At 37.5% G+C, this 18780-nt stretch overlaps 1 protein-coding gene across 1 annotated transcript; it reads right to left on the minus strand.

The window, feature by feature from the left end:
* Positions 1-1151: 1151 nt before the first annotated feature.
* elp3 (elongator acetyltransferase complex subunit 3) lies at positions 1152-18343 on the minus strand. Its single transcript, XM_084432245.1, has 14 exons — positions 18174-18343; positions 17515-17614; positions 16868-17006; positions 16688-16758; positions 15827-15890; positions 15646-15714; positions 15298-15452; positions 10332-10493; positions 9687-9813; positions 4675-4868; positions 4276-4366; positions 3897-4190; positions 2778-2859; positions 1152-1850 (listed from the first exon to the last, which is right to left on the minus strand). The coding sequence occupies exons 1-14, from the start codon at positions 18193-18195 to the stop codon at positions 1774-1776; spliced, it is 1647 nt and encodes a 548-aa protein (XP_084288371.1). The 5' UTR covers positions 18196-18343; the 3' UTR covers positions 1152-1773.
* Between the last annotated feature and the right edge of the window lie 437 nt (positions 18344-18780).

Consider the following 18780-nt stretch of genomic DNA (forward strand, 5'->3'; position numbering starts at 1 on the left):
TTTTGACAAATCTCTGTGATCAAGACAAAAAGCAGTCAAAAAGCTTCAGTGTTCGAGTTAATGAAAGCCAATAATGCCAAAGTTGAATATTAATGACTTTAGAGAGTGTCAAAGGGTCGTAGAGGGTTTCAAAACCTTACAGCCTCACCGGCAATAATATAATGCATCTGAGAATCCTTCTAAGTGGATCTCATCTGTGACATTTCCATCTCTAGAGACACTTTGCCCTTTTCCTCACGCATCGCTGGTTTGCAAATGAAACACTGCGATGGCTCATCCTGACCTCGGTGGCGAAATATGCACATTATCTAAACGCAGCACTCAGCCTTCTCTGAGGTCGTCATCTTGGCTACATCAGTATTAATTCTGCATTGGTAAGACTTCACTCATGAGAAATAATGACCCCAATGATCCAGCTTAATTAGCAAAATCCAGTATGGTATTGTCTAGTTAAAACTTCCTGAGATTTAGTGAAACGCCGCCGATTGGTTTGTATGATGACACTATAACACAGTGCCACATTGTTTTAACCGTGAGGTTATTAAACCATTAAAGTCACAACAAAGGGTCTGTGCTGGGAAATTACGAGATCAACGATTGTTAAATCATCACTTTATTGTGGGGTGGTGGCAAAACAACATCATGCCGTTTATTGGAAGCCATTTCCCTGATGACAACCCTCTTACAAGTGTGATCTGACTGAACTTGGCTTTAAAGCGCAGTCGGTCATCATTCGCCTGACACCTTGACTCACAGGCAGAGATAGCGATATAATCGGGTATTGCGATGTCAAATGAAGCAGTAAAAACCCATCAGCAGACAATCATGAGGTCTCCTGCGGAGGAGAGTCTCGCCATGCCGGACGGCATTTCTCAGAAATTGGTAGTGTGGTGACAGACACTAAAACGCAGCAGAGTAGTTCCAATGAACTTTTCATTCTGTCAAAAATAGAGGCAATTGAATTTCAATCATTTTGGAGACAGTTCTTCATATCTGAGCCGGACAGGAGACCACCGCAGATGATTTCTTACTCATTAATTCTTTTGAATGTTCAGTGATGGCTGTATTATGTCTATTCAGCTTCATCCAAATCGCCTGCCTCCATGCCAACATGTGATTTATGACAATGTACAATCATGCGATAACTCAAATCCCGGATAAATATCTTTTATTAACAATAAAAAATGGCCAGATGAACACTTTACATGCAAAGCCAAGAAAACATGAAAATGCAATTAATCCATCTTCAAAATTAACAGAACAGGAAAAATGATGGATTAATCAAATGCGCTAAGCTGCAAGCATAAATTATTTCTCCCTCCCAAATCCACAAGAAAAATGTGGGCTTTCATAGCGGGATAGCTGAGAGCCTCCGCAGTTTTCTCTTTTATGTCCAATGTTGTCAGTAGAAACCGAAAATAATGTGACGAAAAAATAATGAGTGTTATCCCAGAGAAGTAAATGCACTGGCAAGTATACTGGAGAGAGAACTCTGTAAAATGGGAGCTAAGGCCAAGGGAGAATGGTGTACCTTTCTAACAAGCACTGATACTTGCATCATGGTCTTCATGACAAAACACATACAGAAAACTCTTTGGCTGGCATGTAGCAGAATAGTGCAGTTTGCTTTGTGCTGACCACATACACCCTCTCTAGTCCTCATGCCCAGTCCAATTATAGACAGGGGTTAAAGATGCCTTTAAAGTTAGTGTCCTGCATGTCAGGCGAAATTCTCCAGGGAATATGATGCATCTTGGTTTGAATTCCTCTGCTTCAGTAAAGGTTTTTCAGCATATACGGCCCCTCCAGTTCATAACCCATTTTTCTGTAGTAATTCCTCGTTCCGACACCTGAAACATCAAAAATTTAGAATTATAGTAGAAAAGAACCTTTCTTTCAATGATACATGCTCTAATGGAGGCACCATGGAGAATGTTATTTGGAATAAAACATGAATATTTGAAAAAGCAATAAAAAATAACATTGTATTAACATGCTTTTGAGTACTATTGAATTGGGTTATATACACAACAGTTCAAAAGTTATTATTATTATTATTATTAATAAGATGTTAATGCTTTTAGTTTTCAAGGATGAATTAAAGTGATCAAAGACTTTTATAATGTTACAAAGACTTATATTTCAAATAAATGTCTTTTATTTGTACATTTTCTATTAATCAAAGAAATAAATAAAAAAATAGAAATTTCAACATCGATAATAATAAGAAATGTTTCTTGAGTAGCAAATCAGCATATTAGAATGATTTCTAAAAGATCATGTGACACTGAAAATTGTAAAATATATTTAAACAGAAAAGTATTTTTTTTATTGTAATATTAATGTATTTCTTGATACTAATGAATTTGCTCTGATTGAAGCAAAAAAGAATATCACTCTTTTATGTCTAGTGAGAGGAACCATAATTTCAGTGTTTCAATGATGCCATATAGTTTCAAAATATTTAAAGCAAGAAACAGTAAAATTCCAAAAGACTCTTTGAATGTAGTCTCAGCCTTTTGAACCCCACTGTATTTCCAATATACTCTACTGTTGATGCTTTGCTTTGCTTTGTCAGACATGCATTAAATTATCAGAGCCAGAATAATATGAATGCAGATTTTCATTTATTTTCCAATTGCTGTTATCTCCATCCTGCAGCTGATTTGGGGAGGTGCATGTCAAAATTTCGTATTCATTCTTTTCAAGCGAGGGCAAGAGAAGACCCAACAAAATGAAAGTGCCATTTCCGTTAACGCTGAGAATACTTTCGATACCTGAGATAACAGCCAATTTGCCCGAGCCGTGCTCATCCCTGGCTATCCTCTCGGCCTCCTCCATCAACATCATCCCAAAACCCTACAAATGCACGAGGTGAAAGACAACATATGAGAATGCAAGTCAGTGAGACTATATACACAATACATGAAGAAATACGCCTTAAATAAAAATAAAATAGTACAAATCTGGGCAATTTACACATTTTATCTTCAGCTCTCACACCAGAAAAAGGGTTTTTCAACATACACTTTTAGGGTTCTCGTGGTTCTTTTGGTTTGGACCAACAAAAAAAAAAATATATACATTTAGTCCTGGTTTGGTTAGCTGTCACACTGTCATTTTTAACACCAAACCTAAAGATACAAAAAACAACAATAACAAAAAAAATGTGCAGGACTAAACATGCTCATTGTATGCATGTACATATATACAAGCTCATAAAGAGCTTATAAATTGTGTAAAGGAGTCAAAACAGTGCCAGGAATTCCTCCGTTACACACACAAATGATGAGATCTGCTGCAAGGAGACGTGGTTCCAATGCCTGTACCGGGGAAACGTAGCTCATGACGAGAAAAAAACAGGTATGCTTGAGCATTACGCCCCTTTTAGGGTCACATCTTGTGACATCACGTCCTCTTTTTGGTTTGTTTTGATGTCTTTGGTCAGTGTTGCATTCATATTTCAGTCGTACCGCACCAGAGTTTGTTTGGAAGAGGACTGGTCCGCTTGTTTGGTGCACACCTGGGTTCGGATGGCAGCATTCACACTTATTCAAATTAACTATAATAAACAGAGCAATTGCACCAGAGTTCGCTGTAATCGAACCAAACCTGCCAAGTGTGAACACACCCTTAACCATCATTAATGTAAATGAAATGATACCGCAACTCCTGAAAAATCCTATTAGCAGGTGCATAGGAATAAATAGAAGCAAATAATCTAACCAAAATATATGAATAATAACCCACACTACTATACTATTCCTAATCTTATTTAAATTCAAGGTTTTGGTAATGAGACCTTCATGAGGTAACAGCCATCAGACATCATTAATGTTAAATCATGTTAAAGCAGTTTCTGCCGTGTGTTACTGGCGGAAATAAGGTGTCTTTACCTGGTGCTGGAACTTGCTTGGGTCTCGGCTGCTGACAGGGACCACGCTTCCGTAGACATGCAGCTCCCGAACAATGGACACGCCACCCTTCAACTCGGGCCGGAAGGACTGTGGTGAACAGCGGCGAAGACGTAGGAGACCAATTAAAATGTCCTGCTCGGGGTCCTCATAAGACAGGAAGGTCTCCCAGCCCCCATTAGCCACATAGTCTCTGCGGATCAGCTCGACCTGATATGGTCGAACTTTGTGATGAATCTCTTGAATGCCCACTTCTCTGGTTCGTACGTCTCTACACTGCAGGAGTCAACAACATGTGTTGTAATTAATGGCCTTGAATTCATACAGCAAACAAATTAAATGATTAACGATTTTAGGTTACCTCAGTGCCCATGTCTTTCATTCTGGCCAGTGCCAGCTCTCTCAGATTTCCATGTTCCACCCCAGAGCTCACCAATGGCATGGGGATATCCCTGAAAAAGGACACAGATTATTAGCTTCTTCAAAGCCGTTTAAAAACCAAATAATGGTCACACTACAATGAATTTGGGCAGCAGGAAATGCTTCTGTTTTGAATAAATAATACATTTGGGATGGATTTCACACATCAGTACCATGTAGATTTTAATATTGGCTAATAATCAGATGAAAAATTCACATTTGTGCATTTACTCTCCTACATTCTTAATGGAATACAAGATCTAGAGTGACCCTTTAAAAAAAAGTTCAATTCTAACTTTGAAAGGTAGTATCTAGAAAACTAACGTTAAGTCCCTGTTACCTCTGTACACGATACACACGAGTCCATGGTGGGACCAACGCTAGTATTCGTGCTACCAGATCCACCAACGCACTGGGAGAGTAGCTCTTATAGCGGCCTGTTTTCCACAGCTCATACAGTCCAGTGCCTCGAATCACCAGCGTAGGGTAAAGTTTGAGCCCATCTGGTCTAAACGCAGGGTTCTCAAAAAACTCCTGAGGGACAGAGACAAAAGATATTTTTGTGCTAACATGAGACTAGGACCAGTAATGAGTGCACTAAAAGAGCAATAAATGCCATGGATAAAAGTAAATATTGTGTAAAATATGTTTTTAATTTAAGCAGTTTTGTACAATATACTGTATAATGTAACTTCTTATAATGCAAGTTTTATAGCTTATTTGCCTTCATAATACTAAATCATTTATGATATATAGGCATAATATCAGTCACCCTGCACAATAATTAGTGGCATCTGCCGGCTCTAACACACTCATGATAAAGACTTTACAAACTTCACAACTCATTATAGCACAGAATAATAAAGACATCTTTTACCAGTTATCAAACTTTTTATCTTTTTCCAAACGGTTGCCACTGAAGATCTCTTCATAGAATTTAGAAGCCATAGACATGAGATTTATGACAATTTCAAGCAGAATATAAACTTTTCAGCTTGCATGCTGGTAGGCTTTGTGCTCTTGTTACATACTTGTGATGCAAAATAACATCATTCACGAGTTCAAGAATTGGTAAAGGGCTAAATAAAGACTCATGACTTCCGTCACTGATCCTGCTTACGTCTGCTACTTAACACGTAATAGTGCTGGGATTTTGTTTTGTCCCAGTCACTTTGAAAACCTCAGGGTTCACGCAGCACACTCAAAAACGAAACCATTACAATCAAAGAGACAATGCCAATGGTAATTTAATTGGAACTGTCCGTCTTCCTGACATACTAGCGCATCATCGGACTTGACACTGGTGCATTTAAACAAAGACTGCATGGGTCTAAACTAAACAGCGACTCTAGATAGTGCAAACAATCAAAAATAGGCAAACTGAAATGACGGATTTCTCGAGTCACGACTATCCTTGCGGTTTGAGCTTCTCCGTACTCTAAGAGTCAAATTAAATAAGTCTTTGTGTGATATATTTACGCTGAGTGTTATTTTTTCATGTAGGGAGGGGAGCCTGCACACAGTCAGATAAGTGAGAAGTGAGAGTTGGACGAGTCAGTAATGGGATTCCATTATCACCGAGCCACGCTCCTTTCCACCGCACACTCATCCTGAGATAGCGCCGACAGGTCCCCGTATCGAAAGGTGGAGAGAGGCGTGACGGAGAGCGAGCGAGCGAGCAAGAAAATACGGAAGTGGGAGGGGAAGGGGAGAGCACGAGCATCAGAGAAAGCAGGTTAGGGGAGATAAACCAGCTGAGTGGTGCCGGTGGGTGACACAGGTGAGGTTGTGTGGGCACACGGTGGCGGAGGACGGGAGCTGATAGCGGTGGGGTCAGAGACCACCTTCCAGAGCCATTAATCTCTCTCTCTCTCTCGCTATACACTCAAATTTATGCATGAAACGGATCCCAATAAAAAGTAGAAGGAATTAGGAATTAGGAGGCAGATCGGCAAGCAATGAGCCAATTATCGTCAAAAAATTGCACAAAGTGTTGTGCTTCATATTGGTACTCGTACAATGTAAATGTGGATAAGAGCAGGCTTCACTCAATGTATATACTTGTAAACTTTAAGAGTGCTGGCCTAGAGAATTAGATAAAGTGGAAGAGAGGCCGCACTATGCATATATATACTTTATTTTGCACAGACGCGCAAAATAAAGTATATATATGCATAGTGCGCCCTCTCTTCCACTTTACTCGTACAATGTACAAACGTTTCATTTTCCTTATTACAAAGCAACAACATGGTCAGAAATATGAAGTGGAAAATCAAATGACAGGAACTTATTGCTTACGAACACACTGAACGGTTCGCAGGGATATGGTCATGCCGACTCAAATCTACCGATAAGAAAGAATTAAGGGGTCTCTTGTGCTTAACAAAAATACAAATTGTATTAATAATAATAATAATATCATAATTTTATAAAATTATATATATAATTGAATAAACATTGCTAAATATAATCTTTAGCCAATCTCAGAATGAATATATATTTTTATACTGTTTTCATAATGTTGTAATGCTTAAGTTCACTTTTAAGTGATTTAGCATTTTAAATAATTTTAGTTTTAAGAGTTTTATCTTTAATTTATCTATATAAAATAGTAATAAACTTTAATATTGTCCATTTATCAATTAATGGCCATAACATGAAAATTATTAATAATCTTATTAATCACAATACTTATTAAAAATCTGTCAGAATTTTAATATCAGCCATTTATCCGTTAACAGACATAACATGAAAATAATTCATCATCTTATCTGTATCAACCAGTAATTAATTGTTTAATGATAGCATGATAATAACTAATCATCTTGGTAACTTTCATATCAGCGCATCCCTACTCTGGAGCGACAGAAAAATAAATGCCATGGAACGGCAAAGATCGTGCACAAACGATTGTTCAGTAAAATCCCAAACCCTTTATTGGCGACTTTCCTGAGCTCGTGAGCTGTGACAAAAAGAAGCAGACACTTATCACACTATTAAGAGCTCTTGTAAAAAAAGAAAAAGAAATCACACCGGTAACATTTTATTTCATCAGTGTATAACCTCTTTCATTACATAGTTCTCTGTTTTTTGGTACAAGAAACTATGACTAACATTAAAAGAGGACAAAAAAATTGGATATTTTAAAATAAAGTAGATTGTTTTTCACTTTTAGGCTCTAATTGCAATCCTACAATTACAAATTGTACAAATAGAGTACAAAAGGTGTTGCTGTCCAAATATTTTGGAGCTGTCATTTGATTGCAGCACTGTGGAGGCGAGTAAGAGCCTCCCAAGGGGAAATGAGGTAGGTGTAATGTGGGCTTGGTACAACAATGTAAAAATCTAAACAAAGTCTTTTAGCTTAAGAGACGCATGCCTTCATAGACTCTAGAGACTGGATGATTTGCAATAAAAAGTTAATGGTTCTCTTCTACAGTTAAGTGGCATTTATGTGACTGTTAATGCAAAATATTATTTATATAATTGCACTCAGTTAATCATGATGTTTCTTATGCAACATTAATGTCACTCGCTTCATTCTAGGCTCTTATGTTCTCCTAATGGGAAATAATCACCAGCTTTAAAATCGCTAAACTCCAGAGATCGTGCACTGACAGCGTTCGCTTAAGACATCAAAGAAACCTGTTGGCACCTGGAATGCTCCCGGTTGGTGTTTAATACAGTCTTTCAGAGAGAAGCACTTTGAACGGGTTCCAGAGCGCAGTCACTGATTGGATCTCCATGCCTCGGTAATGAAACCCATCATAATGAATGCTCTATTCACTTCATATAATGAAGCGCCTGATAATGTGAACCAATGCGTCACAGCTGGACACTGACAGAGGCCATAAAAGAGCAGCCTGCCATGGCACATCACTCCCCACTTCATTTACATTCACCCATCATTCCTTCTATGTGACAATTAGCTACTGCACCCAATAATAGAGAAATTTTCCTTGGGATAGTCGTGTTATGGTGTTCCTGTACTGTACGTCTCGTGTATAACCTCTGTTTTCCTCTTTGCATTGTAACCTAGGGCTGTGTGAAATGAAAAAACAATTTAATTTCACTATTTATTATTACTTCAAACTTTTCTAAAGGAGCAACATTTCTCTAGTCTCATTTTGTCCTAATACCTCTGGGCAGTCTGCTTGATGATGACCATGACTCAGTAGTTCCTTCTACTTTGAGTGTCAAAATGAATAGAGCACCTGAAAGTGATATGGAAATTTTGGATACCCCAAGAGCTATTTCACAGAAACGTTGATTAATTGGACTCTTTTAGTTGATGAAAATGACATTTTGTAAACCGTCTGCGCAACCTGTGAGGTATGCAGAGATAAACCTGTGCATGAGGAATCAGTTGCCTGTCTCTCGGCTCCTCAGTTAATTTACATTAAAAGAGCTTACAGAATAAACAGTTATAAGTATGAGGACCTTAAATTACAAACCTTCCCATAATCCTTTTGAAGTGCATGTTTGAGCCTTATTTGAAGAAATCCTTTCAAACATGATTATTAAAGTAACACTTTTGAAAGCATCATTTTTTTCATAATTTCCTCACCCTCAAGTTGTAACAAACCTGCATGACTTTCTTTATTCAAGGGGATAACAATTATTCTTGTTATACAAAGGAAATATTTAGCTGAATGTCAAAAAATGTCAAAATCATGAAAAGATAATCACCCTAAATGTATCATAAATGTAGTCCATACTACAAGTGTACTATATTACAAGTCTTATGAAAGCATACAATAAATTTGTGAGGAACAGACTAAAATTTAAGTTGTTATTCAATGAAAATCACACCCGCTGATTTAAATGTGCATATTCAAAGTGACATTTGACATCTTCAAACCTGTCGTGACGTCTTGTTCAAAAGTTTGGCACTGGAAACTTTTAATGTTTTTGAAATAAGTCTTTTATGCTCACCAAGGCAGCATTTATTTGATCGAAAATACAGTAAAAACTTTAATATTGTGAGATATTATTATTAGATACAATTTTAAAATGTTATTTATTTCTCTGATGGCAAAGCTGAATTTTCAGCAACCATTACTCCAGTCTTCAGTTTCAAATGATTCTTCAGAAATTATTCTAATATGCTGATTGGAAACATTTAATATTATTATTAAGTCATACAGGCTTGGAACATGAGGGTGAGTAAATTATTTTGGGTGAGTATTTTCACACCAAACATTTTGACCAGTAAAAAATATACCCCAAAATTTGATACAATGATTCCATACTTTAGCTCACTCTTAATAATTTTGCTGTTCTTACATTGCGTTTGGTGCCAGAGTTTAGAGATGAATGCTGCAGAATTAAAATGATCTAGGAAGTACTCACTATAAACTGCTCCACGTCTCTTTCCATGCCGACATTTGGTAAGTCTGGCATCATGTGGGCTACAACTTTAAAACCAGCATCCTTAGCAAGTTGAAAAGATTCACACACAGCCCGAACTGTATGTCCCCTAGAAAAAGAACATAAAGTCAATATAAAAAGATACAAGCAGTTACAAATGGAATATCATCTGAATTTTGTATGGTCATACAACTGGGTAAAAATATTGATTTTCCAATTAATCGTGATTTTCATTTGAACAATCTGATATAGATCTAGAAAGATCTCATTTGAGGCTTATGGTTTAAGATCTGTCCTGCTAAAAGGGTAACTGGTAAACTCCCACTGTGTCCTTTAGCAAAGTGCTTACAACTACACCAAAGGGTGTAAGTATAGTGTAATTAGCATAGTTGCTAAGTCTCCTAATGCCTTGAAGTGATCCCTAAATGACACGTAATCAAGCGAGTAAACTGCAATTACCAACACGAGCCAGAAACTGTAGGAACGAAATGATTCACTGGAAGTCTTAACACCGACGTTATGCTAACTAACATCCCAGGATCAAGTTTATACAAATACCAAACACTCATCTTCTACTCTACGGCTCCTTCTTTAAAGTCCTTCATATTAAAAGCAACCAACTCTGACCTGTTGGTATCACGAGCCACATCCTCATAAACACTCTGTACGCCGATCTCTAGTCTGGTACAACCGTAGGCCAGCATGTCACTCAAGTGTCTCTTCAGGCAGTAGTCCGGTCTGGTCTCAATCGTGATGCCGACACATTTGGTGTTACTGCGTTCAGAGTACCTGAGAAAAAATAAATATCAACTCAGAAATTTTTATACTATATTATATATGTATGTATGTTTTTTTAAAAGAAGTAAATAGGAACACATTAACGATGCCAATTTAAATTGATCAAAAGTCACAGTAAAGACATTAAAAAAGTTACAAAATATTTTATTTGAAAACAAATGCTAAATCCTAAGAAAAATGTTTTACAGTTTCCACAAAAATATTAAGCTGCACAATATTAAGCTGCTGTTTTCAACACCGATAATAATAAGAAATGTTTCTTGAGCACCAAATCAGCATAATAAAATGATTTCTGAAGGATCATGTGACACTTAAGACTGGAGTAATGATACTGGAAATTCAGCTTTGCATCACAGGAATAAATTACATTTTAAAATATATTCAGATGGAAACCAGTATTTTAAACTATAAGAATCTTTGTATTTTGATCAAATACGACATAAAAAAATTTAAAAAAAATGTACTGACCCCAAACTTGATTGGTGTGTGTGTGAATAATAATAATAATTATATTAATATTAATATTAATATATTCTAGCACTTGTTTGTAGCAGTGTGTGTGTGTGTGTGTGTGTGTGTGTGTGTGTGTGTGTGTGTGTGTATATATATATATATATATCTGATGATAATATGAAAACTATTTAATAACTGAATTGGCTTCATTTGGCTTGCATCAATTTAATAATAATTCAGAAATGTGTGGTTTTTGGCTTCCTGTCATGCCTGACATAGTTCTGAAGTTTTAATGGACGTTTAATAGCCCAAAAACTCTTTTGGTCCATTTAGCTCCTGTTTCTTGCACCAGATTTTAGACAATGTAGTTATGAAACCAACAGAGTGTTTCTCATTTGTACTTGTACTTCTTTTTATTTCTCTCTCCCTTACACACTCACACTCTCTCTCTCTCACACACACACACACACACACACACACACACACACACACACACACACACACACACACACACACACTCCTAAGATAAGCAATGTGCCTGAAATCGAACTGTTGTCTCCCCCATCTCTGGCTGATTAGCCGCCGGAACAATTATGGCAATCGTGTCATCTTAACAAACCCGCTGATAAGCTGTGGTGTGCCAACAATTCTGTGGACCTCTGCCTACGTGCACACACACACATACACACTCTCTCTTATCAAGAAAATAAATAACAAAAACGCAGAAATAAACTAACAGCGCCCTGCAGTGGCAGTCTATCCACATCTTGCAATCATCTCCTATGCCTTTCATTCTAACTTCAAAACGTTTGCCTTCCTTGTGGAGCTGATATCACCGGGGTGGTCGTCTGCATCTGAGTCACCACTTTGCCAAAACTGATGCAAATAAGTTTTATGAAAAATCTTGACAAATATATAAAAAGTATAAAATATTTTTTCAGTTTTGTTTGGTGTTGTTAGTGATGGCACAGAAATCACATACATCACCTATTTAAATGGTCTTAGACTAATGGTCAAAGTGAAAAGAGGGCTTTTATTTGCTTGGTTAGCCAAGTTAATGACGGCTAAACTGTTAAATAACATTTCAGGAGATGTGACTAATAACATACTTTATCTTGTCTTCATCATAAGCAGAGCCCAAATTCCACATTCTGTCTTATTGTTCTGTGACTAGGCCGAAAGCAGAGCCAATGCAGCTGCTCTGACAGTGGAAGACCAGTCCAAAAGCACCATCTCTTCCTCCCAACACTGCCACCCTACCAAATTTGCTCACCAGGGGGTTTTGGCGCTGTGCTTTAACTGATCCAAGAGCTGCATGTGTTCATTTTGCTAATATAGACTTAAATTATCCAACAGCAAAAAGCACTGATCCCAGGTCAGAGCTTATTAACTAGTGATTTTCCCCAGATACACATAATAAGACAACAGCTGCTCCAATCCCTCTACTTTTATCTAACTTCTGCACTTATCGACTGATCTTGGACCAGTTGTGTAATGGGTTAAAAACAAGTACATTTATTTATAATTACTTCATGATATATCATAATATAATAATCTGTCAGCTAGGGGTGTAATGGTTCTCGGTAAAAAAAAAAAAAAAGACATCGAACCATACCGTTCTCCACCCCATGGTTCGGCAGGTACTTGCACCGCTGGTCATCTCAAATATGATGACACATACACATCTATAATACAGTTTGTTGAACATAAATACAACAGACAGGCATAGTTAGGCTAATGTATGTTTCTGTCGATGGATACGCATTCTGGCTTCCCCTAAACTTTGTTAATGTGAGTGCCGTATGCTCTACAGTGGGGAGAACAAGTATTTGATACACTGCAGATTTTGCAGGTTTTCCCAGTAAAAGTCTGTAATTTTTATTATAGGTACTCTTCAACTGTGAGTGATGGAATCTAAAACAAAAATCCAGAAAATCACATTGTATGATTTTTAAGTAATTCATTTGCATTTTATTGCATGACATAAGTATTTGATACATCAGAAAAGCAGAACTTAATATTTGGTACAGAAACCTTTGTTTGCAATTACAGAGATCATATGTTTCCTGTAGTTCTTGACCAGGTTTGCACACATTGCAGCAGGGATTTTGGCCCACTTCTCCATATAGACCTTCTCCAGATCCTACAGGTTTCGGGGCTGTCGCTGGGCAATACGGACTTTCAGCTCCCTCCAAAGATTTTCTATTGGGTTCAGGTCTGGAGACTGGCTAGGCACTCCAGGACCTTGAGATGCTTCTTACGGAGCCACTCCTTAGTTGCCCTGGCTGTGTGTTTCGGGTCGTTGTCATGCTGGAAGACCCAGCCACGACCCATCTTCAATGCTCTTACTGAGGGAAGGAGGTTGTTGGCCAAGATCTCGCGATACATGGCCCTATCCATCCTCCCCTCAATACGGTGCAGTCGTCCTGTCCCCTTTGCAGAAAAGCATCCCCAAAGAATAATGTTTCCACCTCCATGCTTCACGGTTGGGATGGTGTTTTTGGGGTTGTACTCATCCTTCTTCTTCCTCCAAAAACAGCGAGTGGAGTTTAGACCAAAAAGCTCTATTTTTGTCTCATCAGACCACATGACCTTCTCCCATTCCTCCTCTGGATCATCCAGGTGGTCATTGGCAAACTTCAGACGGGCCTGGACATGCGCTGGCTTGAGCAGAGGGACCTTGTGTGCACTGCAGGATTTGAATCCATGACGGCGTAGTGTGTTACTAATGGTTTTCTTTGAGACTGTGGTCCCAGCTCTCTTCAGGTCATTGACCAGGTCCTGCCGTGTAGTTCTGGGCTGATCCCTCACCTTCCTCATGATCATTGATTCCCCACGAGGTGAGATCTTGCATGGTGCCCCAGACCGAGGGAGATTGACCGTCATCTTGAACTTCTTCCATTTTCTAATAATTGCGCCAACAGTTGTTGCCTTCTCACCAAGCTGCTTGCCTATTGTCCTGTAGCCCATCCCAGCCTTGTGCAGGTCTACAATTTTATCCCTGGTATCCTTACACAGCTCTCTGGTCTTGGCCATTGTGGAGAGGTTGGAGTCTGTTTGATTGAGTGTGTGGACAGGTGTCTTTTATACAGGTAACGAGTTCAAACAGGTGCAGTTAATACAGGTAATGAGTGGAGAACAGGAGGGCTCTTAAAGAAAAACTAACAGGTCTGTGAGAACCGGAATTCTTACTGGTTGGTAGGTGATCAAATACTTATGTCATGCAATAAAATGCAAATTAATTATTTAAAAATCATACAATGTGATTTTCTGGATTTTTGTTTTAGATTCCATCTCTCACAGTTGAAGTGTACCTTTGATAAAAATTACAGACCTCTACATGCTTTGTAAGTAGGAAAACCTGCAAAATCGGCAGTGTTTCAAATACTTGTTCTCCCCACTGTATATGACCCGTCATTTACACCGTCATTACCCGGGTGTTCATAGTGTGAGTGCAGGTCAGACCTGAACAGCTCACGTTGCTATCTGTGTTTAAACTAGACTCATTTAAGCGTTGCCAATTTTAACATTCGAGTGCAAGATGCGAAAGAGAACTCGCGCGTACACACACAGTGAGCAAAGATTGAGTTTTCTTTTAAGTCTTGCGCTTACACAGACAAATTCACAACATGCCCGTCTTGGTGAGTATCCAAGCAAACATAGTCGGTTATGTCTTAATATGTGAATGTAAACACTCGAGAAAGACAACGCATGTGTTCAGTATCAGTGTACTGGACCAGTGCATTATGTCTTAAAGTGACAGTAGCCAAATATTCCTGCTGTCTGTGTTTTTAATGTTAATCAAACAACAAAAGACAAGGAAATCACTCACTGCTTTTGAATGAATAGCTTTTGAATGCAAAATACAATTAAACCGCTAGATGGGAGAAATTCCTACACATTGTCCCTTTAATTGTGTATGCTTTATGGGTGTTTTATACACATATAAAAAGCATTTCACTGAATGTTGTACTGTGCATGCTTGTTTGTGAAAAATTAAATAAAACATTTAACCCTGTTTTGCCTAATTTCACTAAGTTTTTATTGTTTTATTTTTAATTTATTTTAAACAAAATTGCACTGAATTTTAATCATTTTTGTTTAATTGTTTTACATTATAACTTGATTTCAAGCAACATTTGATGACAAATAAGATAAATTATTAATTCTTACTTTCTAATTCTTACAAAGACAAGTACATTACGACAAAAAGATTGTTGCACCCACTGGTGTTGGACTGTTTCTTGCCCTCTCCTGGCCCTGTAAATTTGTGTCGGGACTATCATAATTAAGAGTGGCCTGATTCTATCACTCAAACAAGTTTATCATGGGGCGCTGGTACCTGACAGCTTCAGTGACGTTGTTGGACGTGTGTCCTGACAGCGCGTCATGGAGGTTACGGATGAAATAGTCCCTGTACTCCTCCGGCAGAGCCATGAATGTGCCTCCCATCACAATGAACTCCACTTTATCCACGCTGTGACCCAGCTGCTTGAGCTAGATGTGCAAACACAGCAGCGTAATGTCATTAACACCATCTAAATGAGTAGAAAAGCTGAGAGGATCATCAACCCTGCAGATCTAAACCGTAAAATCAAAACCATTAAGTAGTATGTAATGATCACTTATGATTTTAACTGCACAATGCTCAGAAAGCAGCTGATAAACATGAGCTATGAAGATGACTCACCTGTTCTACTCGATGCCTAGTCTGGAGGTAGGGATCATATCGTGCACGGATGGCTCTCATTGACGTAGGCTAAGTAAGTGGGTGAATAGACAGTCAAAATGAAGCATACTGCATGACACAAGTGTGAAACTCATAAAAATATGCGTGATAGCATTGCTTTGGGAGACAGATGGATAATTACCTCGTATCCTGTGTAAGACTGTGTGGAATATTCAAAATCTGAGTCCGGACCCCCTGGGCAGTAGCTATTTGAGCAAATGAAAACAAAAACACACTACATCAAATTCAAAACTGAGACCAGTTTTATCATTATATCCTGCTAACAAAAGTTTCCCCACCAACTGACACACAATGCTAATAGCTTGAACCAGATGCAAGCCCACATGGAATATGCACTGTAAAAGGTTCAAGGCACCTGATTGAATAGCTTGTGTTGTAGAATTGCTCATTTGTATAAAAGCATGAGCTGAATGCATAAATGTACTGTTCGAGGTTGGTAAGATTTTTTTTTTAAATGTTTTTGAAAGAAGTCTCTTATGTGGTCAAAAACAGTAAAAACAGTAAAACCAGTAATATTGTGAAGTATTATTTGAATTTATAATAACTGTTTTCTATTTTAAAATGTACATTATCCCTGTGATGTCAAAGCTGAATTTTCAGCAGTCATTCCTCCTGTCTTCAGCGTCACATGATCCTTCAGAAATCATTCTGATATGCTGATTTAGTGCTTAAGAAACATTTCTCATTATTATCATGTTGAAAACAGCACAAAAATATTTTAATATTTTAGTAGAAAACATGAAACTTTTTTTTTTTTATGATTCCTTAATGAATAAAAAGTTCAATAGAACATCATTTATTTAAAATAAAAAATCTTTTATAACATTATAAATGTCTTTTGATCCATCTTAATGCATCCTTGCTAAATAGTGCTAAAGAGTAAGTAATTTAAAGTATTTAAAAATAAAAATCTTACTGACCCCAAACTTTTGAACGGTAGTGTAAAAGAAACACAAGGACACTTTATTCTGGACATACTCACACACAGATGTTGCCAGTGAAGCTGATGTGTGGACAGCGATGAGGCTTGCACATCACAGCAACAACTGCAATCTACAAAGAAATATTAAATCAAAGTCTGAGCACTAGTTTCATGTCTACATTATGATATCTTTACACCATCACCAATACAAATAACAAATGGCCAACAAACCATCCTTACCCCACTAGCAGTGCGGATGGGTTTGGCTTTCAGTTTGGGCACCAAGGCTCTTCGATAATGAGGCGGCACTGCAGCAATGATGTCCACAAGCCGTGGCTGTGCACTGAGACCGTATTTGGCTGATGTCTTCGTCTTGACTCTATAGAGACACAATTTTAGCTGTCAATCTATCTTCATTTATAGTTATCCAGTGAGAAAACAGTTCTACTTTGTTTTGCTTTTTTAAACTTATCACCATTAAGTGGAAGTTGTGATAGTCTTTTCTTCCCTATTGTGACGTATATCCGGATGAAATGGCTTCTCGAACAAGAAAAAATGTAGGACAGGACTTGATTTTGTCTATCTGGAATAGATTGGATCGTTGTGGTTTGCTATTGCTGTGATGTCAAGTGAGTGATAGGTTGTCCTGCCCTTAGGACCAGTAAACATATCATCAGAGAAGAGAAGTAGTTGCAAAAGGGAGGTGAAGTTATTCTGATTAAAGTGTATGAGGGAATATGAATTTAAATGAATAAATAATGATGTGCACGGATAAATCATTCATTATAAATACTGCAATATTCCATAAAAAAATAAAAATGGTTAATTTGTTTCATGATGACTTTAATATTATCATTAAAATAAATTAATCTTTAAAATGTACTGACTTGTTAAGGTTAATATCTTTTCCCTGTTCGTGGGCCTCAACCAGCTGCTTGATGACATCTGCAATTGTCATCATCATCAGTTCTGCACGGCTCAAGTCACCTGATGTGAACACAGAAAGCACTGAGTTAAACAGACGGGTCATGTTAGAGAAACACACATCTCTATCTGTACTCATGTCTCAGTAGAATGAATCCAGACACCTGACACTACTGTTAAGGACTAGTTAAAGGATAGAACTAGTTACCTGGGATGGACTGACAGACAGCATTGATATTTACAACAATTTTTTAATCATAAACCTTACACCTAGCTCAACATTTTTCCACATATGCTGACACACACACGTGGCTTTTTTATTTGGAGTAATTTGACACAGTGACGCATCCTTAACAAAACATATCCAAAAAGATAAATAGTATGCGTGTATAGTGTATAATATAGTATAGTATAGTGATAACTTTGCCAACTTTTTGTCACATTGTCATTTTAATAGTGACGAACAATTACTAAACTGCTTATGTAAATTAAAACCGAAATATATATTTCCCATAAACATACAATACCCAAGTAATAGTAGATGATGAAAGATTAGACATTTCAACATGCTCTTAGCAGCTAACAGAATACGTCCTGCTTAAAATTAGCAGTAAATACTTACTCTTCTTTTTCGGCTTCCCCATCTTGGAAACAATCTACAAATAATCCAGAACTCGTATACGATAAACACTAAAACTTGCAGTTAGTTAGAACATCAACCCACTGATAAAAACGTCAACATCAGAGAGCATGCTACACTCTTCCGTAAAGCGAATGCGTGTGTCGTAAAGCAACACATGTAAGTACAGTTGTCGTAAAGTTGTCAGGCACTTTGCTACAGCTTCTGAAGAACACACTGGAGGACCTCTAGTGTTCAGAATCGGATGATCCCTGTAGTAGTATGTTTTGTCTTATAAGGCTTATTGTGTGATATAAATATTGTAATATAATGTAATATAAATATAATTTTTTTGTTGAAATTATCTTGTCAGAAAAATACAGTAAGCGATTGTTATGAATATCATAAAAGTGTCATTGTAATAGAGTAATCCCAGTAGCCTGTGAATGTTTCAGAATTGCCTCTGGCCATCAACTACTATCATTTATGTCCTACGTGATATCAGAAACTTGTACTACAATTATAATAATTGCTATGCAGTCTTTTGAAGCTATATTTACCCCATTCATATCTGACCACAGCAGTAACTTGCTATATTTAGGCTGATCTA

The sequence above is a fragment of the Rutilus rutilus genome, assembly GCF_951802725.1.
Source record: "Rutilus rutilus genome assembly, chromosome: 15".
NCBI lineage: Eukaryota > Metazoa > Chordata > Actinopteri > Cypriniformes > Leuciscidae > Rutilus > Rutilus rutilus.